This window comes from Macrotis lagotis, chromosome X (genome assembly GCF_037893015.1).
Source record: "Macrotis lagotis isolate mMagLag1 chromosome X, bilby.v1.9.chrom.fasta, whole genome shotgun sequence".
Lineage (NCBI taxonomy): Eukaryota > Metazoa > Chordata > Mammalia > Peramelemorphia > Peramelidae > Macrotis > Macrotis lagotis.
This window is the reverse complement of record NC_133666.1, coordinates 64,376,643-64,396,488: the sequence shown is the minus strand read 5'-3', so window position 1 is coordinate 64,396,488 and position 19,846 is coordinate 64,376,643. Positions and strand designations below refer to the sequence as shown.

General features: G+C 36.3%; 1 protein-coding gene across 4 annotated transcripts in view; it reads right to left on the bottom strand.

Annotated features, from left to right (window-relative positions):
* Positions 1-19,846, bottom strand: part of DIAPH2 (diaphanous related formin 2) — an 857,560-nt gene that overhangs the window by 488,443 nt on the left and 349,271 nt on the right. For all 4 annotated transcript variants that reach the window (XM_074205516.1, XM_074205517.1, XM_074205518.1 and 1 more), the window contains one exon: positions 18,633-18,727. In XM_074205516.1, coding sequence (XP_074061617.1) covers positions 18,633-18,727 — 95 coding nt within the window. The remainder of the gene's footprint in view (positions 1-18,632; positions 18,728-19,846) is intronic.

Genomic DNA, 19,846 nt, shown 5'->3' with positions numbered 1-19,846 from the left:
AAAACCAGTTTAGGGTGATGGTTTAAAAGGTTACAAGTTTCAGCCTGAAAAATATCGATGAATTGAAGTTGAGGACCAAAAGTAAACAAAGAAATTTGCCCCCTAATACTCCCCAAAAGGAAACTGTCTCCATTCAAATAGATTTTTCTCTTCATCTCTTAGAGATCACAACCTCCATTTTCTAAAAACTGTCAGTGTGAGGAAAAAAGAATTCCTCTCAACAAAACAGGGACCTTGAACTACTTTCCCTATTTCTGCAATTATTCCACAAATACTTCCAAACTTTATTTTCTTTAAATGTTAATTGCCCACTTAAAGGTTAGTTTAGTGTAGGTATTGAACCCTGATGCTCTTTCCTTCTTGCCAAAACATAACCTTTCTTTCTTGTCTCGTATCATCTCATTAAGTCATTCCAGGATGAGAAGAAAATATTAAGGGTTCTTTATGATTAAATCTATTCAGTCCAATTCAATAAATATTTCGTGAATTGCTAGTGTGAATAAGAGACTTTTTGAGACAATATGAGGGATCAAAAGATGGTTAAAGCATTAATTATCCATGGTCCAGACACTGTGCTAAGCATTGAAGATACAAAGAAAGACAAAAAAATCCAGACCGTCAAGGAGCTCACAGTCTAAAGGGAGAGACAACATGGAAACAAACAAAATGTATACAGGACAAATGAGGGGTAGGCTCAAAGGGAAGGCCCTAAGAGTACAACAGGTTTCTTGAAGAAGGGGAGTCTTTAGATGAAACCTGAAGCAAGCCAGGGAAGCCAGGAGTAAAAGACAACAAAGGAGACATTGAGAACAGCCAGTAAGTACTCAGGTTTGGGAGATGAAATGGTATGTCAAGTATGAACCGGGGCGGCTAGGTGGTGCAGTGGATAAAGCACTGGCCCTGGAGTCAGGAGTACCTGGGTTCAAATTCAGTCTCAGACACTTACTAATTGCCTAGCTGTGTGGCCTTGGGCAAGCTACTTAACCCCATTTGCCTTACAAGAAAAAAAAAACCTAAAAAAACCCTGAAAAAAAATATGAACCAACCAAGAGAATAGCAAAGGCCAAATACTGGATCCCAGAGTACTCAAGAGGGTAGTACGCTATAAGAAGAGTGGAAAGGTAGGAAGGGTTCAGGTTTTAAAAGGCTTTGAAAATCAAATAGGGAATATATTTGATACTTGACATAACCAGGAACCAATGGAATTTATCGAATAAGGGAATGAATGGTAAGGCGAGACCTGCGTCTTAGGAAGAATAACTTGACAGCTCGGCATATGGTAGATTGGAGAGGTGAGATAGTTGAGGTAGGAAAAGCAACCAATATTTACTGGAATAACCCAGGTATGAAGTGATAAGGGTCTAGAGCAGAGTGATAATAATATCAGATGAAAGAAGGGGGAGTACATGAGAAAAGCTAAAAATGCCAGACCTTGACCACTGATTGATACAGGAGGTGATGAAGAGTGAGGAATTGAAGAAATCAAGTACCTTTTAAGTTTGGTTTACTAGACGGTGGTGGTATATTGCTCAGTAATATGGAAGTTTTGAAGTGGAGAGATTTTAGGATTGGGGAAAAGATAATCAGTTCAATTTTGGACATGGTGGGTTTAAGATGTTTATGGGACATTCAGTTTGAGATGTGAAACTAGGAGTCAGCAGAGAGGTCAGGGATAAACAAATAGGTCTCAGAGTCATCTGGATGATAAGTGAAACCATGGTAGCTGATAAGATCTCTAAGAGAAAGAGAATAGATGAAGAAAAGAAGATAGGAGTTTCAAGAGGAAAGCACCAAGGAAGGAGATATTTCAAGCTGGGCGGAATCAGAAAATGTATCATGGAAGAAGTGACGCTCTGGATAGACTTTGAAGGATGAGTAGCATTCTAAGAAGCAAAAAGTCATTTTAATGAAGGAGAGGCAATGCGAAGACAAGAATGGGACCAGAAGAATACCTAGTATATATTTGAGAATACATAAAGTCCCTCATCCCGATCTTTTACTGTAGGTTTTGTATGACCAGTTATCTTTATAATTTAAAAAGTTCTAAACTAGAATAGTACCTCTACCTTATAACACAGATGCTATGAACTTCTGGAATACAAAGATAGGGAGATCCGGTCCTGAAAATTAAAAAAAAAATTAAAGGCAATATTCCATTTTAATATCAAACATTGTGTAATATTGGTCCAACTAAAGGGGATCTCAATATAACATGAAGGAATGTCATCAAACCTTGGTGCTAATCTGACCTCTGCTGTTCCTTTAATGTCTATCCACTGAGTGTCCTGCCCTTCGAACGAGCTACCCTTCATCGTACTGCTCTTTGGCTTTGTGCCTCTGGGAACTGATAGCTCCAATTTGATGGAAAATACTATCCATATCTAGAGAAGGAAATTGTGCAGTTTTAATGCAGATCAGTTTTTATTAACTTCAACTTTTAAAAGTTGGCTTGTGCATTGTCGTTTTTTTCTATTTTCTTTCTCCTATTAAGATTTGATAGTTCTCTCACACACAATCAGTATAGATCTATCATTTAGCATGATTATGAATGTAGAATGTATACAGATTACTTCCTGTCAGGGGGAAGAGGGAGGGAAAGAAGGAAAGGAGAAAAATGTAAAATTCAAAACCTTGTCAAAAAGGACTGGTAAAAATTACTGTTGCATGCAGTTGGAAAAACAAAATACTCAAAAAAGAAAGATCACAATCAAATGATTATGCAACAGTTACTGATTGTGAGCTCATGGAAAAATTATGCTTCAAGTTTCTCATCTATGAAATGGGAATAATAGTGCTACTATTATCTACTTAACAGGAATCATATAAAGAAAAGAGCTTTTCAAGTTTTAAAATACTACAGAAAAGTCATTAGCCCTGTACATTTGTAACCTCAAGTTGGTTTTTATTTCTCTACCACCTGTGTCTCTCATATTCAGTCACTAAGTTCAGTCCATTCTCCACTCTCTTAGGTTCAAACCTGACTATCCATTTTTCAGTCCAAGCAAATACACAAGGGACTTAAACATTTTCTAATTTAAGTTCAATTAAATTCCTCAAAGCTTTCTAATTCTGAATTCTATATTAATACAGGTTTACAACTCCAGTAATTAAGAAAAGTAATTGAATATATTATGCATGTAAAACAACTTCCACAAATGTCATGATCTTATTTGTAAGAGGAATATATCATTTCTAAATTATTTTTTATGATTTATAATTAAAGTAAAAGATATTTATCAAAAAAATACACTTTTGGTGCCAACCATCTTTTATTTTGCTTCTGCTCAGTTTGTGCTTAAAGAAAATGACACATCATGCAGCCTTTAAATTAGGGGATTGAAATTCAAAATCTCCCAAACAATGGTCATACTCTTTTGATGACCTAAAAGCAATTAGCCCATGTATCTGCATCTAGAGACTCTCAGCACAGAATGGTAAAAATAACAGTCAGTATATTTCAGTATATTTCCTTTTTTTTATTAAAAAAGTGTTTCAAATAGCTCATTAATCAAGAGATTTTATTTCTATTAGAAGTAGAAAAACAAATCTCAACCTCATCATAGGGGGCCTGTGTTCAGAAGCTGTGGTATTAACAGGAGAGAACAATCATCTGATGTGCCACACTTTCTCATACTTCTTTAAGAAGGAATGGGGGTGGGGTGGCTAGGTAGTGCAGTGGATAGAGCACTGGCCCTGGAGTCAGGAGGACCTGAGTTCAAATTTGACCTCAGACACTTAACAATCACCAAGTTGTGTGGCCTTGGGCAAGCCACTTAACCCCCATTGCCTTGAAAAAAAAACCTAATTTTTTTTAAAAGAAAGAATGGGGGTGGGGGAGTGGGGAGCCCAATTTGACAGTGATAGGACTGGGGCACAAAGTTCAACAACAGTAAAAACATGGTGTCCAAATAAATCCATTCCAGTAAGGGAAGAGGAACACTCTTCCAAAATCATAGGTAGCTCTATTCATATTCAAATCGCTCCAAATGGGAAATCTGCAAATATAAAGAAAGTGTCCTCTTGGAACACTGGACTGAAAATATGGCCATATTCAGAGATCCTCAGCAGTCCCCTATTCACACCACCTCACTTGACTGCTATCGTGCTAATGCTGAAAAGCTGCCTCTGCTCCATGATTGTGCAACATAAAACAAGGAAAATCAATCGGCGATTCAGAAATGGAAGGGACCTCAATCCCCAAAGGCCATCTAGTTCAGCTCCCTTCATTTACAGATGAGAAAACTGAGACCCAGAAAGGTTAAGTCAAACAGTCAATATGCATTTATCAAGCACTATTGTCTATGCCAGATCCAGTGTTAAATCTTGTGGATAGAAAGAAAAAAGCTGGCAATGTTATTCTCCTTCCTGCACTCTATGGTCAAACTATTCTAGCATTCTTGCTGGTCCTCCCATGATTCATCTCCCATCTCTTTGCCTTCCTGTTGGCTGTCCTTTATGCCTCCAAAATGTGTAATCTTCACTCCCATCTCTTAGAATTTCTGCTTTATTTCTAGGCTCAGCTCTAGTACCACTTGTTAAATGAAGTCTCCAACTGAGACCTTAGTGCTTCTTGCAAATGCTGTGTATTTATTTTGTCTATCTTCTGTAAATATTTAAATATCTACATGACATTCCCCCTCCTCTTAAAATCAGGGCAATGTAAGAGTTCTCTTCTTGCCTCAGACACATAATAGCTAGAAGACCATGTATCACTTAAATTCTCTGTATCCTTGAAGACTTCCAAAGACACTATATATATATATAAGTCCCAAGTAAGTCTCATTATATCAATGGAGCTTCCTCAGCAAGATTTCCCAAAGGAAGATAATATAATTCCTAAACTAATACCATCCCTACTGCCACAAATAAAGGCACATTTGAAAGTCCACTACTACTGGCTGAAAAACTTTGAGCCTATGCAGATACACTATGTCCTGTCAACATTTTTATGGCTTTCTTCTGGTATTTCTAAAAATTAGCCACACCTCTTTAGGAAATATTCAAGTTTAAAGGAAATTGGAGTAAAGTTGAATTAGTAAATTAAAATTAGAAAAATGAATTTATGAATTCAAGGTGAGCTAACTAGGTGAACAAAGAGAAAAAAATTATAAATCAAACCTTAAATTTACTCTTATTTAAAATAATTTCCTAGAAGCAATATTCCAACTCTGTAAATTGATAGTAGCACATATCAGTGTATCTAACCTGGGGCATCAGGTTTCAAAGAGATATAATATCAATAATAGCAATTGCTTCATTTCTTAAAAAAACAGAAATACAGATTTATTCTAACATTCATTCATCCAGGAGATTCTGCCAATATTAAATGTAAAACAATGAAATGGCAAAAAAGCAGAATAGATTCTCAATAACATTTGCTGAACACCATAAAAATCAATTGCTTAGTACCCAACATACCCAAGATAGTGGGCCAAGATAGCATTGGAAAATACCAGTGGGATTTCACACTTGTCTCACCATCTTCAACACAGCAGGTCAGGTCATTCAATAAATAGGATTTTTTCCTCCAACAACAATAAAAATAATAATAGCCAACATTTGTATAGTGCCTACTATGTATATGACACTTTGCTAAGTATTTTACAATTAAAGTCACATTATTTTTAAAAGGGGAGGGCTAACAACAATGGAAGAGAATTTTGAATAGAAGAAAGACAAGAAAAAGAAGGGAAGCAACTAACAAATAAGATAAAAAGAATTCTGGACTACCTTCAAAGTTAGGTCTGTGTAGGGATGGATCAGGACTATATGGGAGAGGAGGGACAATTATTAGAACACAAGATACAGTTTGGAATTTGAACAACAGAGACTCCACAATGCCCTGTTGGCAGTCAGTCAGTCAATAAGCATGTAGTAATGGGCACCTATTTGGAACAGTGGATGGAATCAGGAAGACCAGAATTCAAATCTGGCCTCAGACACTTACTGTGAGACCCTGGTCAAGTCACTTAACCCTACTTGCCTCACATCCAAGGTCTGCTCTAGTCATCCTGATTTCTATCTGGCCATAGGATCCAGATGTCTCTGGAGGAGAAAGTGAGGCTAGTGACTTAGCACAGCCCCCCTCACTCCAATCCAATTCATGTGCTTGTCATAGCATCACCTCCCTGATGCCATGACCTTCTTCGAGAACAAAGGACCAACATCATCACTTAGTCAGTGGTTATGATGAGATAAGCGCTAGGGATATGGAGAAAGATAAAACCATTTCCTGTTCTCAATAATCATATTCTTTAACAGGGGAGTCAACATATAAATAATCAGGAGCAAAGAAGCAAGATACAAAGATAATTTTACAAGGGGAGGAATCGAGGAGGGAGGGGGTCCAGAAAAGATGAGGGACGGACACTCCTGGCCTGCCAGAATGCCAATGTAAAGCCAGGTGACAAGACAGGAATCAAGTGTAAGAAAAGGAGAAGTAGCAAGAGGGAAAGTTATGAAGGGTTTTAAATGCAAAACAAAGTCCTTAATAGTTGATCCTGGAGGTAATAATATGTGTAAGGTAATTAACATAGCTTTTGACACATAGTAGGTGCTCCATAAATGCTTATTCCCTTCCAGTTAATTTTATCTTCTGTAACTTCTCAGAAATCTCTTAATATTTAACTAAGGTGTTCTGCAAATAAACTATCATGTCATTTGGAAAGACATCTCATCATTTTTTCTTCTTTTCCTACATTTTCCCCACAATTTCTTTTAATTTTTCTGATTGCTAGAACTAGTATTTCTAGTACTATGCTAAAAAAATGGTTTTAAAGGAAATCTTTGATTTACTCCTAATCTCATTAGAAAGGCCTCTAATTTATCCCCATTACATATAATGCTGGTTCTTCAGACAGATATTATTTACCATTATTATCTATTTCTCTTTCTATTTTTTCAAGACAAATGGGTATTAAATATGGATGAAAAATTTGACAAGTTTTTTCCTGTACCAACTGACATTAACATATACTTTTATTTATTCTTGTCTATTATAGTTTTCTTAATACTGAACACTTCATTTTTGTTATAAAATCAAACTGGATACACCATTCAGCTATGTTGCTGCAGCCTCTTTGCTAATATTTTATTTAAATATTTTTGCACTGATGCTTATTATAGTTGTGGTCTACAGTTTATTTTCTCTACATTGATTCTACCAGGTCTACGTACTAAGATTAGATTTAGGTCAGAGAAAGATTTTGGGAGAATTTCTTAAGTTCATATTCATGCAATTAATTGTTAATAGGATGTTTAATAGAATTCATTTGCAAATCCAGGTAGTACTGGGAATTTTTTTTTCTTTGGGCAGCTCATTCATGGCAGAGATTTGTTTATTTAAATCCTCTATTTCTTATTCTGGGATTCTTATATTTTTATATTCTTTTTATCTTCTTATATTTTTAAAAATATTCACTCATTTAATTTAAATTATCAGTTTCATAGCAATGTAGTTGTGCAAAATCATTTCTAATGGCTTCATTTACTTGTTCATTTGTTGGAATTTTTTCCCCATTCTGATATTAGTAATTGGATCTCCTTCTGTTTTAATCAGATTACCAGAAATTTTTTATGTATTGTTATTTTAATGTTTATCAGGCTTTTTAGTTGTATAACCAATGCTCTGCTTTCTCTGTTTGTTGCTGAAAGTGTTTAGTGATATAAACTTTCCCCCAAAGACTGCTGCTTTGGCTGCATTCCAAACATTCCAGTATATTGGCTCACTGTAGTTTTCTTTGAGAAAATTAAACTATTGTTTTTTTTTTTATGATTTGTTGTTTGACATACACACTTTAACACTGTTATTTAGTGTTCTCTTATGTTCTTATTTAGCCAACAAAGTATATGGAAAAGCAGAAACATTGAACAATCTTTTGTTGACTACAATACAATAAAAATTCTAATCAAAAAGTGGTGTTTCAATAAAGAATTTTAAATGGAGTCTTAAGAACATAATTAAGTTACTAATGCTGAAAACTTTACTAAGACTTTTGAGACCTCCTGTATTTTAATTGTTAATAGATCTCTGATATCAAACCCTTTGTATAGAAAGTGGAGACAAAGCCCCCCCCCATTTAATGGTTTCCATTCTTATCTTAGATATAATTAATTTTCTTTGTGCAGAAACAATGAATAACTTCAGGCAAGTACCAGAAAATAAAATAAACACACAAAAATGATCAGACTTTCCATTTATTAAAAATACCATTTGACAAGTGAAAAGAAATTTCATTCATAATAATTTTAAGATCCATTAAATATCTGTCAGATGACATACTCAAAATATATACAAAAACAAGAAAATCTATACAGAAATAAAAGATAGCTTAAATCATTGGACGTCATTTATTTGGTCATGGATGATTATTTCAGAATGACAAAAATTATGACATTTAATAAATTTTGTTCATCTTGTGCTATACCAAATAACCAGAGAATTACTTTATAAAATGAGACAAAATAATGTCATAATTTATCTGACTTTGCAAAAGACCTATAACCTCTAAGGATTTTTTTTAAGTTTTTGCAAGGCAAACGGGGTTAAGTGGCTTGCCCAAGGCCACACAGCTAGGTAATTATTAAGTGTCTGAGACCGGATTTGAACCCAGGTACTCCTGACTCCAGGGCCGGTGCTTTATCCACTGCGCCACCTAGCCACCCCGATTTTTTTCTTTAAAGTAGGAATAAAGGTAGAACAGCTTTTATGGACCACAAACTATGTTATAAAGCAATAATCATTAAAGGTATTTTATAATAGTTAAAAAATATTAAGTTTAATCACAGGAAAAGGCAAGAAAGATCTCCAAGAAATTTAATCAAGTTGTCTAGCTTCCAGTAAAAACAACTAATGGGGCAAAAATAATAAGACTTATCCTTCATTTTTAAGGAAGACATCAGGGAGGTAATGCCATGACAAGCACATGAATTGGATTTGAGTAAGGGGGATGTTGTGTGAAGTCGCCAGTCTCACTTTCTCCTTTAGAGCCAACTGGGTTCAGGGACCAGATAGGAATCAGTACAACTGGAGAGGGTGATGGATATGAGGCACTCAGGGTTAAGTGACTTGCCCAAGGTCACACATCTAGTATGGAGTCAAGTATCTGTGGCTGGATTCGGATTCCTGTTCTGACTCCAAGGTTAGTGCTCTTATCCATTGCACCATCCAAGGACACCTTCTTAAAAGACCTACTGAAACAATTGGCCTTTTCTCAAATCTGTATCCTTCCTGGCATGCCTGCAGCATGTGGCACTGATGACTGATCACCTTCCAATCTTGTATCACATTACTCTCCTCCATGTACTCACCAATCTAGGAGCTTCAAGCTCCTTGCTATTCCCACATACACAGTGCAGCTCCATTCTCCAAATCCATGCTTTTATTTAGCTCCCCCCATCCCTGTACCACCCAGCTCTAAGTGCTACTTCCTCTTAGATTATGTATAGGGGGTGGCGGTCGGGGTATACATCTTTAGAATTTTCTATTTCTCCCCAAAATGAGGTCCAAACTCTTGTACATTCAGTTCTCTTTCTCATCTCACATCAATCTTTTCCTCAAACTATTCACCTTTACAAACACCTCACTCTATCCCAAATGCCTTATTCACTATCCTGCAATGATATCTTGACTGACTATACTTTGAAAAGACCAAACAAGCCACTGAGAATGTCAACTGAATCTTTTACTATGCAAATTTAACAGAACTGGACGCCAAACTCAATTCTCCCCTACACCAGATTTCTTTAACCATTCAAGAAAAAAAAAAATTATCTCGCTGCCTTCATAATTATCAAGGGCTTTGACCTAATTCTAGTTAACATAATTGAGATATTTTTGACTACTGTTTGGTGATGGTGCTCAGGATTTCTCTTCCCTTTTGGCAGAAAGTCAAATGATGGTAGAGACTGTTTCCTAGTACAAGTAATCACATCTAAGAACCCTCACCAGAAACTGAATACTATAAGGATCTCAAAAACAATAGGCACGCTTATCTGACAACAAAGATAGCATCACTAAGCTTCTGGAGTTTGGTTTTTATGATAAACATCCAAATAATGATGATGATGACATTTATGCTTCATCATCTCAAAGAAGACCATGACATCAGGGAGATGATGCCATGACAAGCAAGTGATTTGGAGTTATGTAGAGAGGAAAGGATTGCACCAGTCTCACTTTCTCCTCCAAAGCCATCTGGATCAAGTGGCCAGATATGAATCAGGATGAGTGGAGAAGGCCCTGGTTATGAGGCAGTCAGGGTTAAGTGACTTACCCAAGGTCATACAGCTAGTGAGTGCCCAGTGTCTGACACCAGATTTGATTAGTCGTGACTCTAAGACTGATACTCTATCCACTGTGTGATCTAGTTGCTCAATAAAAAATTAAATAAAAAGTAAACTGTTTACCAACAATAAACTAGTAAAACTGGGAACTACAAAACCTAGTAACAGAAATACCAACCCAAACCAATGTACCCACTGGTCTTCCCAATTCATAATTATATGCTGTACTTTATATAATATTTGACTGGGGATATTTGCAATTTAAGAGCTACTAGCTTTTCTTTCAGAATTGCTAGTTTCTTCTGAGAGTCTTCAGGGGTAGTAAAAATAATAACAAGCAGCTTTGTAAACAAGTCATTAATTTTTTCCTTACATTAATATCAAATGTTTCAAAACTTTACTTTCAATGGTTCTTATAATTATTACTGAAAATAAAATATTAAATTTGTATTTCTATGACTTTTTAAATACTACCATTAAAATTTCTGAAATCAAGGATTTTTTAAAAAAGCATTTTCACTGCTCTCCACTCACTTGAAAAAAAGAGACAAAAGTGATGAAGATAAAAAAGTGAAATCTGATTTGAATGAACTTTATATGTAAAAGGAGATGGCACTATGATGTAAAACTCATCTTCCTAAGTTCAAATCTGGAGTTGGACACTAGTTACGTATCCCTGGGTGAAGCACTTTTCCTTGTGTGCCTCAATTTGCTCATCTGTAAAATGAACTGGAAAAGGAAATGGCAAATCAGTCTAATATCTTTGCCTTGTAAACCCCAAATGGGGTCACAAACACATAAGACATGACTGAACCCCCCCCAACAAATATGATTTCACAGTATACGGAAATATGGAAAGGAAATTTTCTTCTTCCAGGGCATATCATCCCTGAGAGGAGAAACTCTTCAGTTGATGGTCTTCAGAAGAATCCTGAGGCACTGGGAGTTGGTGATAGCTTGTTGAGGAGTTCCAGACAACACAACCAGCTCTCTACGAGACTGACCCACATTGTCTCATGGCCTTATAGATAAAGCATTCTGGTTTGGTAGAAATGCTCCCTAGCAAGGACAATGTCTATACTGTAATCTTTGAGTGGGAAGGAGAAGGCCCACTTACAGCTGGTATTTAAGATGAGAGTTCTCAGAGTTTGCCTTTCCACCCACACAGATAAAAGAGTGCTCCCCAATCTCCAACCACCAGTGAGATACAGCATATGGAAGCTTGGCTCCTATGCCCATACACCCTATTAATCCAAACAACAGAGAGTACTTTCTAAGCTGTAATATTCATTGCAAGGCATTTTCAAATGCAAGACATTTTCAAGTCTTACTACTGCTACCACTCCAGGGAACTTGCTGAGTTTCAACAGTTTTGAGTACAAGGACTGGGAATTCAACGCAAGTGTACTATGAAATGGAGATTGGGCATAACAGCAAAAGAAATGACATCCCATAACTGCAATAAAGGTGGAAGAAAAGAACTAAAGCTTGCTACCAGTCACCCATGCTGTATGGAAGAGACTAAGGGAAGGAAATAATAGGCTGGTCAAAAAGGAGAGGAATTAAGGGCAGAAACATATCATTTTGGGAGTTTGAGTCAAATAAATCACACCTTTCTTGGTGTACAACATAAGTATTAAGTATTTTCCACATTCCCCTGCCAGGAGGGCAAAGGATGGATTTGCCTGCATGATTCCTAGTAGTCCCAAAACATTCCAAAGCTTCCTGTTCCCCTTATATCTGTTTGGTGAAATCCTTTAATAGAAAATGCCATTGCATCCATGAAGCCTCAGAAGATCCAACTCCCTAACTTTTCCTCTTTCTACACCACATTGATCACAGAGTACTGTACTGGACAGCTATTTTGCATATGACTTCTATCATAGAGGTTGTGTGCTCATGAGTAGTCAGATCCGGGCATCCCTCCTAGACACGAACATGGCAAATGATGGTTCCATCTTCTTTCTAGCTCCTTCTAACTTTACTAAGCTGTGATCAATCTCAGGACGTATTGGCTCATCTTTGTAGTGCTATATTTCTCAAAAAATATTTAAGAAAAAATCCTACTTTAATTTCTTGATGTTGTTGAACAGCTTATCAGCAGGATTCAGGGGAAATATATCAGTTGGTTAGTGAACAAGCACTTAAACGCTGCTCCTTGGGCCCAGCACTGTGCTAAGAAGTAAGGATAACAGCACTCATCCCTTCCTCACCCAAAAAGGCAGCACTGGTTAAAAAAGAGAACAGTAAAGGTAAGAAGGGACAGACACTTGGTTGTTACTGGACAAAGTGATTTATTTCATAGGACCAAAGATTTAAAAGAGCTTGAAGTGACCTCAGAAGCCATTGGATGCAACTCCTTCATTTAAAAGATTATGGTACTCAGGTCCCCAGAGGAAAAGTGACTCGTTCAATGTCATTAGTAGAACTAGTAGCAGAACTGAGGTCCTTCACCATTCAATCCAGGGTTCTTTTCTCTACAACATGCTGCATTAGTTCTAAAGATTCTTAACAGAGATGAAGGAGTAAAATTGAACAGAGAGGTACGTCAAAGAACTCAAGAAAACAAAGACAGATTTTTTGGGTCAAAGAGAAATACTAGGAAGGAAGCCAAGAGAAGCTACAAAAGACCAATGAATTCAGAAGTTTGAAAGCAAGAAAAGGAAAACACTCACAGTATTTAGACAGGATGCTTTTCATATTTTTATCATCTCATTAAAAGTAATTAATTACACATTTCACTATGATGATGAACTGGAAAAACATCTAATTGTTACTATTATTGCCAATGTTTCATTTTCCCCTAAAGAACCATGAAAATGAACATAGTTAATAAAAGTTCCCATTTAACCAAAAAAAAGCACTTCAGTTCTACAACCCGATTAGCATTATTGGCTCCATTGATATATTCAGCATCTTTGCTTCCAAAGAGATGGATAGACAGACATACAGACGTAGACAGAAAGATACACACAGACAACTTCAGTGTTCTTTACTCTTTAGAATCTCATCATCTAACAAGATGATAGCAATTCTGAAATTCATACCTCCTCAGTTGCACGTGACCCTAGGCCCTCTCACTCTCTCTGATTGGAGAGGGTAGAGGGTAGACATTGCTAAGTTCCTCCCAGATCCTCAATTTAAAGAGGGAGCCCAGGATTATTATTTCAGCATTTCCCACCAGAGAACATTCCTCTGAACATCATAACATTCCCAGGCACAGTATCGTCCTCGCTCTTTTTGGCTTTGTTTGCATTACCCAACATTCAGTTGGCACACAGTAGGCACTTCATAAAAGTTGAAGAACTGACTTAGAGTCATAATTGGAAAGATGGATTGAGGAGGAGGGAAAAATCAGCATTATTAACCATGAATGTAAGAAAAATTATATAGAATGTAAAACTGGTTGTAAGAATATTTATGCTCTAAAATTCATTAACTGAGGGTTATTGAGAAACTTTTTTCCTCCCTAATGTCAAAGAGATAGTCACCTATTTTTGATAATTTGGGTACATTAAGACCTGCATGCTAAACAAAGGGTTATATGACTTTCAGTTCTGTCTGTTTTGCTTCTGTTCAGCAATGGATTTAAAAGATCATGTGATTTGACTTTATATGCGATACCAAATCTGGAGAAGATTCATGCCGCAAGGTTGAGTTGCTGCCCTGATGCAGCTGTGCTGTACAACCACATGGGCTTCAGAGAAGTAATGTGTCCCCCACAAATGTGCATCATCTGCAAACAGGAACGGAAAGTAACGAGACCATTCATAAGTAACAGTGACAAGATATCCTCCATGGAGGTATTTCTCCAGGTCCAGATATGAAAGAAAAGCCCAGGGGTTTTATTTCTCTTCTGCTCAGGCACAGAATGAACACCCTGGAGAGTAAAGACGGTGGTTCATTTGTAGTGATGGAAGGAAGAAGAGGAAAGAATGTGAGAGAAGGGACAGTGAACAAATCACACACACACACACACACACACACACACACACACAAACACACGTCCGGTAGAGGTAGAGCTACTTCTAAAAAAAGTTACTAAATTAGGAGTCAAAGGATTTAGAATAAGTGTAAGTTTCATTTATGAAATCCACAGGCCTAGTATGTAGCTTTGAATCGAAAAGAGCTGGAAGGTATATATTGAACTGCATAAATTCCAAGAAATCACAGGTAAAAAAGAAAATGTTTTCCTTTGACTTTATTGTGTTCTATCCAGTATCCCATATGGACCCCTCCATACTGTGCTCTACCCAGTATCCCTTTGCCATCCACCACAGTACAGTGACCTAGTTCTTCTGCCCTTCAGACCATTCTTCCATCTCCTCTCTGAACTTCAAAAACTAACATGTTCCCCAAAGCTCTTCTCTCATCCCTCTTTTCCAATATACTCACCCATTTTCATAGTGTCAATCATCACTTCCATGGTCAGGTGAATTAGGAGTCAAAGGTCTGCTATTATCTGTGTGATCTTGGACAAGTGATTTAATGACTTCAGGTTCAAATTTTCTCATATGGAAAAGAAGGGAGCTTAGATTAGATATTTCCTAAATTCCCTCCTGGTCCTAAATCTCTGGTGCTAGGATTCCAAAAGCTCTCCAAAGCTGACTTCTACTTGCCCATCACAAATTTCTGCTACAGTGCCTCTCTATTACCTCTAACTCAATATGTATAAAACCTCCACCTTCTACTTATCACCTCAAATAAATACCCACTCCCTATCATAGCTTCCACATTTCTTGCTGTTACCCAGGCTTGAAATTTCAGAATGTTTTTTTAATCCACTTTTGACTCAGCATCATACCTATTCCCAACTCCCAGGATTCAAAAAAACACACATATTACTTCTTCCATTGTAAAACTTCTTCCATTTATGGCATAATTCTTAATCTCCTGGAATATTGCAACAACATTTTGACTCATTTGCTCGACTCTACTGTCTCCCCTCCAATCCATTTGATATGACACCAAAAGACAAATTCCTGAAATACTGTCTTATTTTGTTCTCCTTTTTATAACATCTTTAGGACTCTGCAAATATCTTCAGATCATCAAAAATCTTTAGGTTGACATTCAAAGATTTCTAATCTGTTAACCACATGGGTCAAATTAATACACTAATATCACATCTTAGACATTTCTAAATACAATAGACTTGACCTAAGAGGCTACTTCCTACATGTCTCAGAGATATGAAAGCTGTTGTTTCTCTTTCGAGGACAAATGCAAATCCCACCTCATCCAGGAAGACCACTTAACAAGTCGCTCATTTAATCCATCTTTTATTCTTTTACCAGAATAATACGTTTGATGTATATATCTAATATATATATATATATATATATATATATATATATATATATATATATATATATATATATAATCTTCCTTGTAAGCAAATCATTTAACCAGGCAGTGTTCTAGGCAACTCTTTCAGACTAAAGATCACAGACAACCCATCTGTATTGACAGAAAGCATTTCCTCACCTGGGAATTGTCTCTATCAATGCAACCCTAAATCCAATCCCATCTCTATGGACAGATTTAATTTCTTCAAGATTCTTCAGGGACCTCATATTGCCTCAAATAAAGTGCAATTCCTGCTACAAGTTGGTAACAGGCTCACTCTCCAGGCACCCAGCCTATCACTCTTCTCCATGTACTCTAATAACCAATTAAATCAGTCTAATCTCTGCATCCAAACCCACACTGTACACTTACACCTCCATAACCTTGCTCAGAATTTTCCCATAATTCTGGATTGACTCACCCCCTCCACTTCATCTGATCAATTCCTATCCAGATTAAAAGATCACCTCACATGCAATTTCTTCCACAAAGATGTCCCCCCCCCCAAAAGTTACTTGTTTTATAAATTTCGAATACATTTACCACTTGATACTGTGAACTAGAACTCATCAAATGATACTGTGAATTTTGTGATCTCCTTAACAGCAAGAACCACAGTGTTTCTCAATGTGGTAATTGGCTAAACCCAATAGGTTTTATCAGTGCTCCGTACATGGTGTTAGCTGTATCATATCATAAAAGTTCTCCAATCAAACTAAGCCACAAGGATTTCTTCCCTGTGTGAAGGTCTATTGACCTTATTCTTAATAACAATCATTTATAACTCATCACACTATAATTTATATAAGTAACAAAATTGTGTGTATCATTCTGTGTTTCCAATATGTTTCTTACTTTATGATCACTTCATTCTGGCCCACTTTCTCCTCAGCAGAGGAACAGTTATTATACAAAGAGAGATTAGACAAAGATACTCTTCTATGTAACTCTGGAAGCAACACTGAGAACCAAGTTTAGGAAGATTAGACAAAGATACTCTTCTATGTAACTCTGGAAGCAACACTGAGAACCAAGTTTAGGAAGATTAGACAAAGATACTCTTCTATGTAACTCTGGAAGCAACACTGAGAACCAAGTTTAGGAAGATTAGACAAAGATACTCTTCTATGTAACTCTGGAAGCAACACTGAGAACCAAGTTTAGGAAGATTAGACAAAGATACTCTTCTATGTAACTCTGGAAGCAACACTGAGAACTAAGTTTAGGAAGATTATGTCTTTCCTGTTGCCACATTCAAAGGCTAATTGAAAGGGCAAGTAGGTTTTAATTAGGAGATTCAGTCTAAGCATAATAAAGAACAATGCTTGTCCAATACTTGGGTCAGAGAACATAACAGAAGGATGCTGCAAAAGGGAAAAGAAAGATAGCCAGCAATAGCATGAGGGCCAGAAATACCATTGCAAGGAGAGCTTAGAGTTAAATATTTAAAAGGATATAGTAGGAAATTATTACTGATATCCAGGTGGTGTACAAAAATACTAATTCTATCATGCAGAGATTGGTTTTCTGCTATATTTAATTCACAAAAGCATGTATCAAAGTATAACTGTCATTTAAATGAACATTAATAAAAATAAGAGAAACACTGTACAAAGCTCATTAAAAATAGTTCCATGCCCAGAAAGCTAAGTCATGATGCAATTTCAGATTCCCAATTAAAGAGTTGGAGCGTCAGGGGACTTAAAATACAAATGTAAGGTGTCAGATGCCAGGAGACTCTCTGGATCACACTAAAGTGGTAAAGTCTACAAAGTGACATCATGGTATCATATCCTTATGTCTCCAAAGAAACAAACCAAGAGGAAAGGGTGGGAAGAAAAGGAGGAGAAAGTCTTCCTTCCACCTGTGGAAAAACCTCTTGATAGTTATTACTTCCAATGATCACCTCCAGAAATAGATTCCAGAATAAAAACTCGAAGCAATATTTAGTCAAATTTCAGAATTCTCAGTTAAAAGGAAAAAATACTGCAAGCAGTCAAAACAGAAGACATCTAAATACCAAGCAACCTCAATAAGAATTGTACAGGACTTACTAGCTTTGACATTAAAGGATCAGAGGGACAGGAATAAGATATTACAGAGGGCAAAGGACCTTGGATTACAATCAAGAATCAATTATCTTGCAAAACTTAGCATATTCTTTTAGGTGAATGGATGGTTTTCAATGAAATACATGACTTTCAAAATTTTCTGATAAAAAGATCAGAACTGAAAAGCAAATTCAGTCTTCAAATTCAAGACTCAGGAGATATGTAAAAAAAAAAAGGTAAGTGGAAAGGGGAAAAAAATGTTAGTCAAGAACATTAAATTGTATACATCCCTACAAGGAAAGAATACTTGTAACTCTTTAGATAGGTAAAAGAAACCCACTTAGAGAGAAGGCATGGATATAGGATGACCATGAAAACAATGAGCCTTTAGCCAATGCTGTAGCTAATTAAGGTTGAATATAGTTGGAGGGATTGTACTTAGAAGGTATGGGTATAAATGAATCATGAACTGATGTTTCTTACAAAGGTTGTATTTCTATTGGGACAGAGGGAGGGAGGTCTGTATATAAATTAAATCATGAAATCATATTGCTTGATTTGATACCTTAGGTTAATGAAGACTGTATTACCATAGAGACAGAGGGAGGGCTACACTAGTTAATGAGAGTTGTAGCATACCAAGGACAGAGGGAGAGAGCGTATTTACAAGGGTTGAACATAAATGGATCACAAAGTAACTTTGTATCATTCCATACTTTAGGTAAACAAGCATTGCAGGACTATAGGGACAGAGGTAGAGAGTATACTCAGAAATTAACTTTTCCAGAAATAAAAAATCCAGCTACATGTGCATAATTAGAGAAATGTTCTAAGATATTCTCAATTCAGTATTAATTGGACAATGTTTCCCTCTACAAGGTAACAACCAATAACCTAGAAAAAAGTTATCCCAAAATGAATGAAGCATAAATCAGCTGTTTAACTTACATGAATTAAGGACTCACTCAACATGTCTTCATTCACCTCCAGAATGATGTTTTTTATATCTTCATAAGACATGCGATAAGAACCCAGGAAGATAGCTAAACAAGAGATTTAATAACAATTAATCTCAATATTAAAAGCTAAATCTCCCAATGCAAATTTCATTTTTGGTTTCATAGTGATCACATAAGAAATAGCTACTTCTAATCATAATCTCCACAATTATTAAAAGCTGTTGTTACCAGCCAATGTGTTATCTTGGCAGTCCAAGACAAATGCTGCAGTCTCAGAGCCCAAGGTCATATATTTACCACAAAGGAAGCCAAACTGAGAAGGCCTCTGTTTCTAGAGTGTCTCCTTTCAGCTCAAAGAAGGAGCTCCAACTGATTGAGAGATAATGGCCCAGTTACTTTTTCTCAGGCTGGAGGGAACCATATCATTAGTGCTACAATTCTTCTCCCTCGAAAAATTCAAGGCAACTGAAAAGTGAATGCTGGGTGCATCCCTCCTGGGGCTCCTCAGAGTGCTCTTAGCTGCTTTCTACTTGGAGTCACCATTTCTTCTGTAAAGCATTTATTTTACTGGACACATATCATTATGTCTTCCTATAACCATTTGCAAATTATATGAATAAAAGTGCCACAGCTTCTCAGAATAATTTTTTTTCTGCAATCCCATTTCACATTTGGTTTTCTATTGAACATCAATTTATGTTGGAAGTTTGGAAAGCATTCCTTAGAGCTGAGAAATGCACTAGTCAAGCAATTAATTTCATTATCTGGGAAAATAAAAGTTCTCAATTTTCAAAGTAATCTAAAGTAAAGTTAGATTTCAAAGGTCAATTAGAAGTATGACCATAAGAAATATTAATGAGAAACTGCAAAACTCATATAATCCACTAAATACTGATGCATGAAAGTATGTCTCCCAAATGAGCCCAGTCACAATATTTCCAATTCAGTTACTGGGAGAATCCAAGAGAATGCTCCTATACTGAAAGTCATCTTTCTCGCATAAGAATTCCTTGATGAAATGGTCTTTGATATAGAATTGCAATCATTATAAATAAATTTTGTTGAAATATTAAAAATGAATCCCTTAGTAATTCTATGAGCACAAATCTATTTAGCCACTTGATCAAAATATATTCCACTGAGCATAATTTGGCCCCAAACTCAAAATTATACTAGATTAAAGACTTTGATGTGTGCATCAAT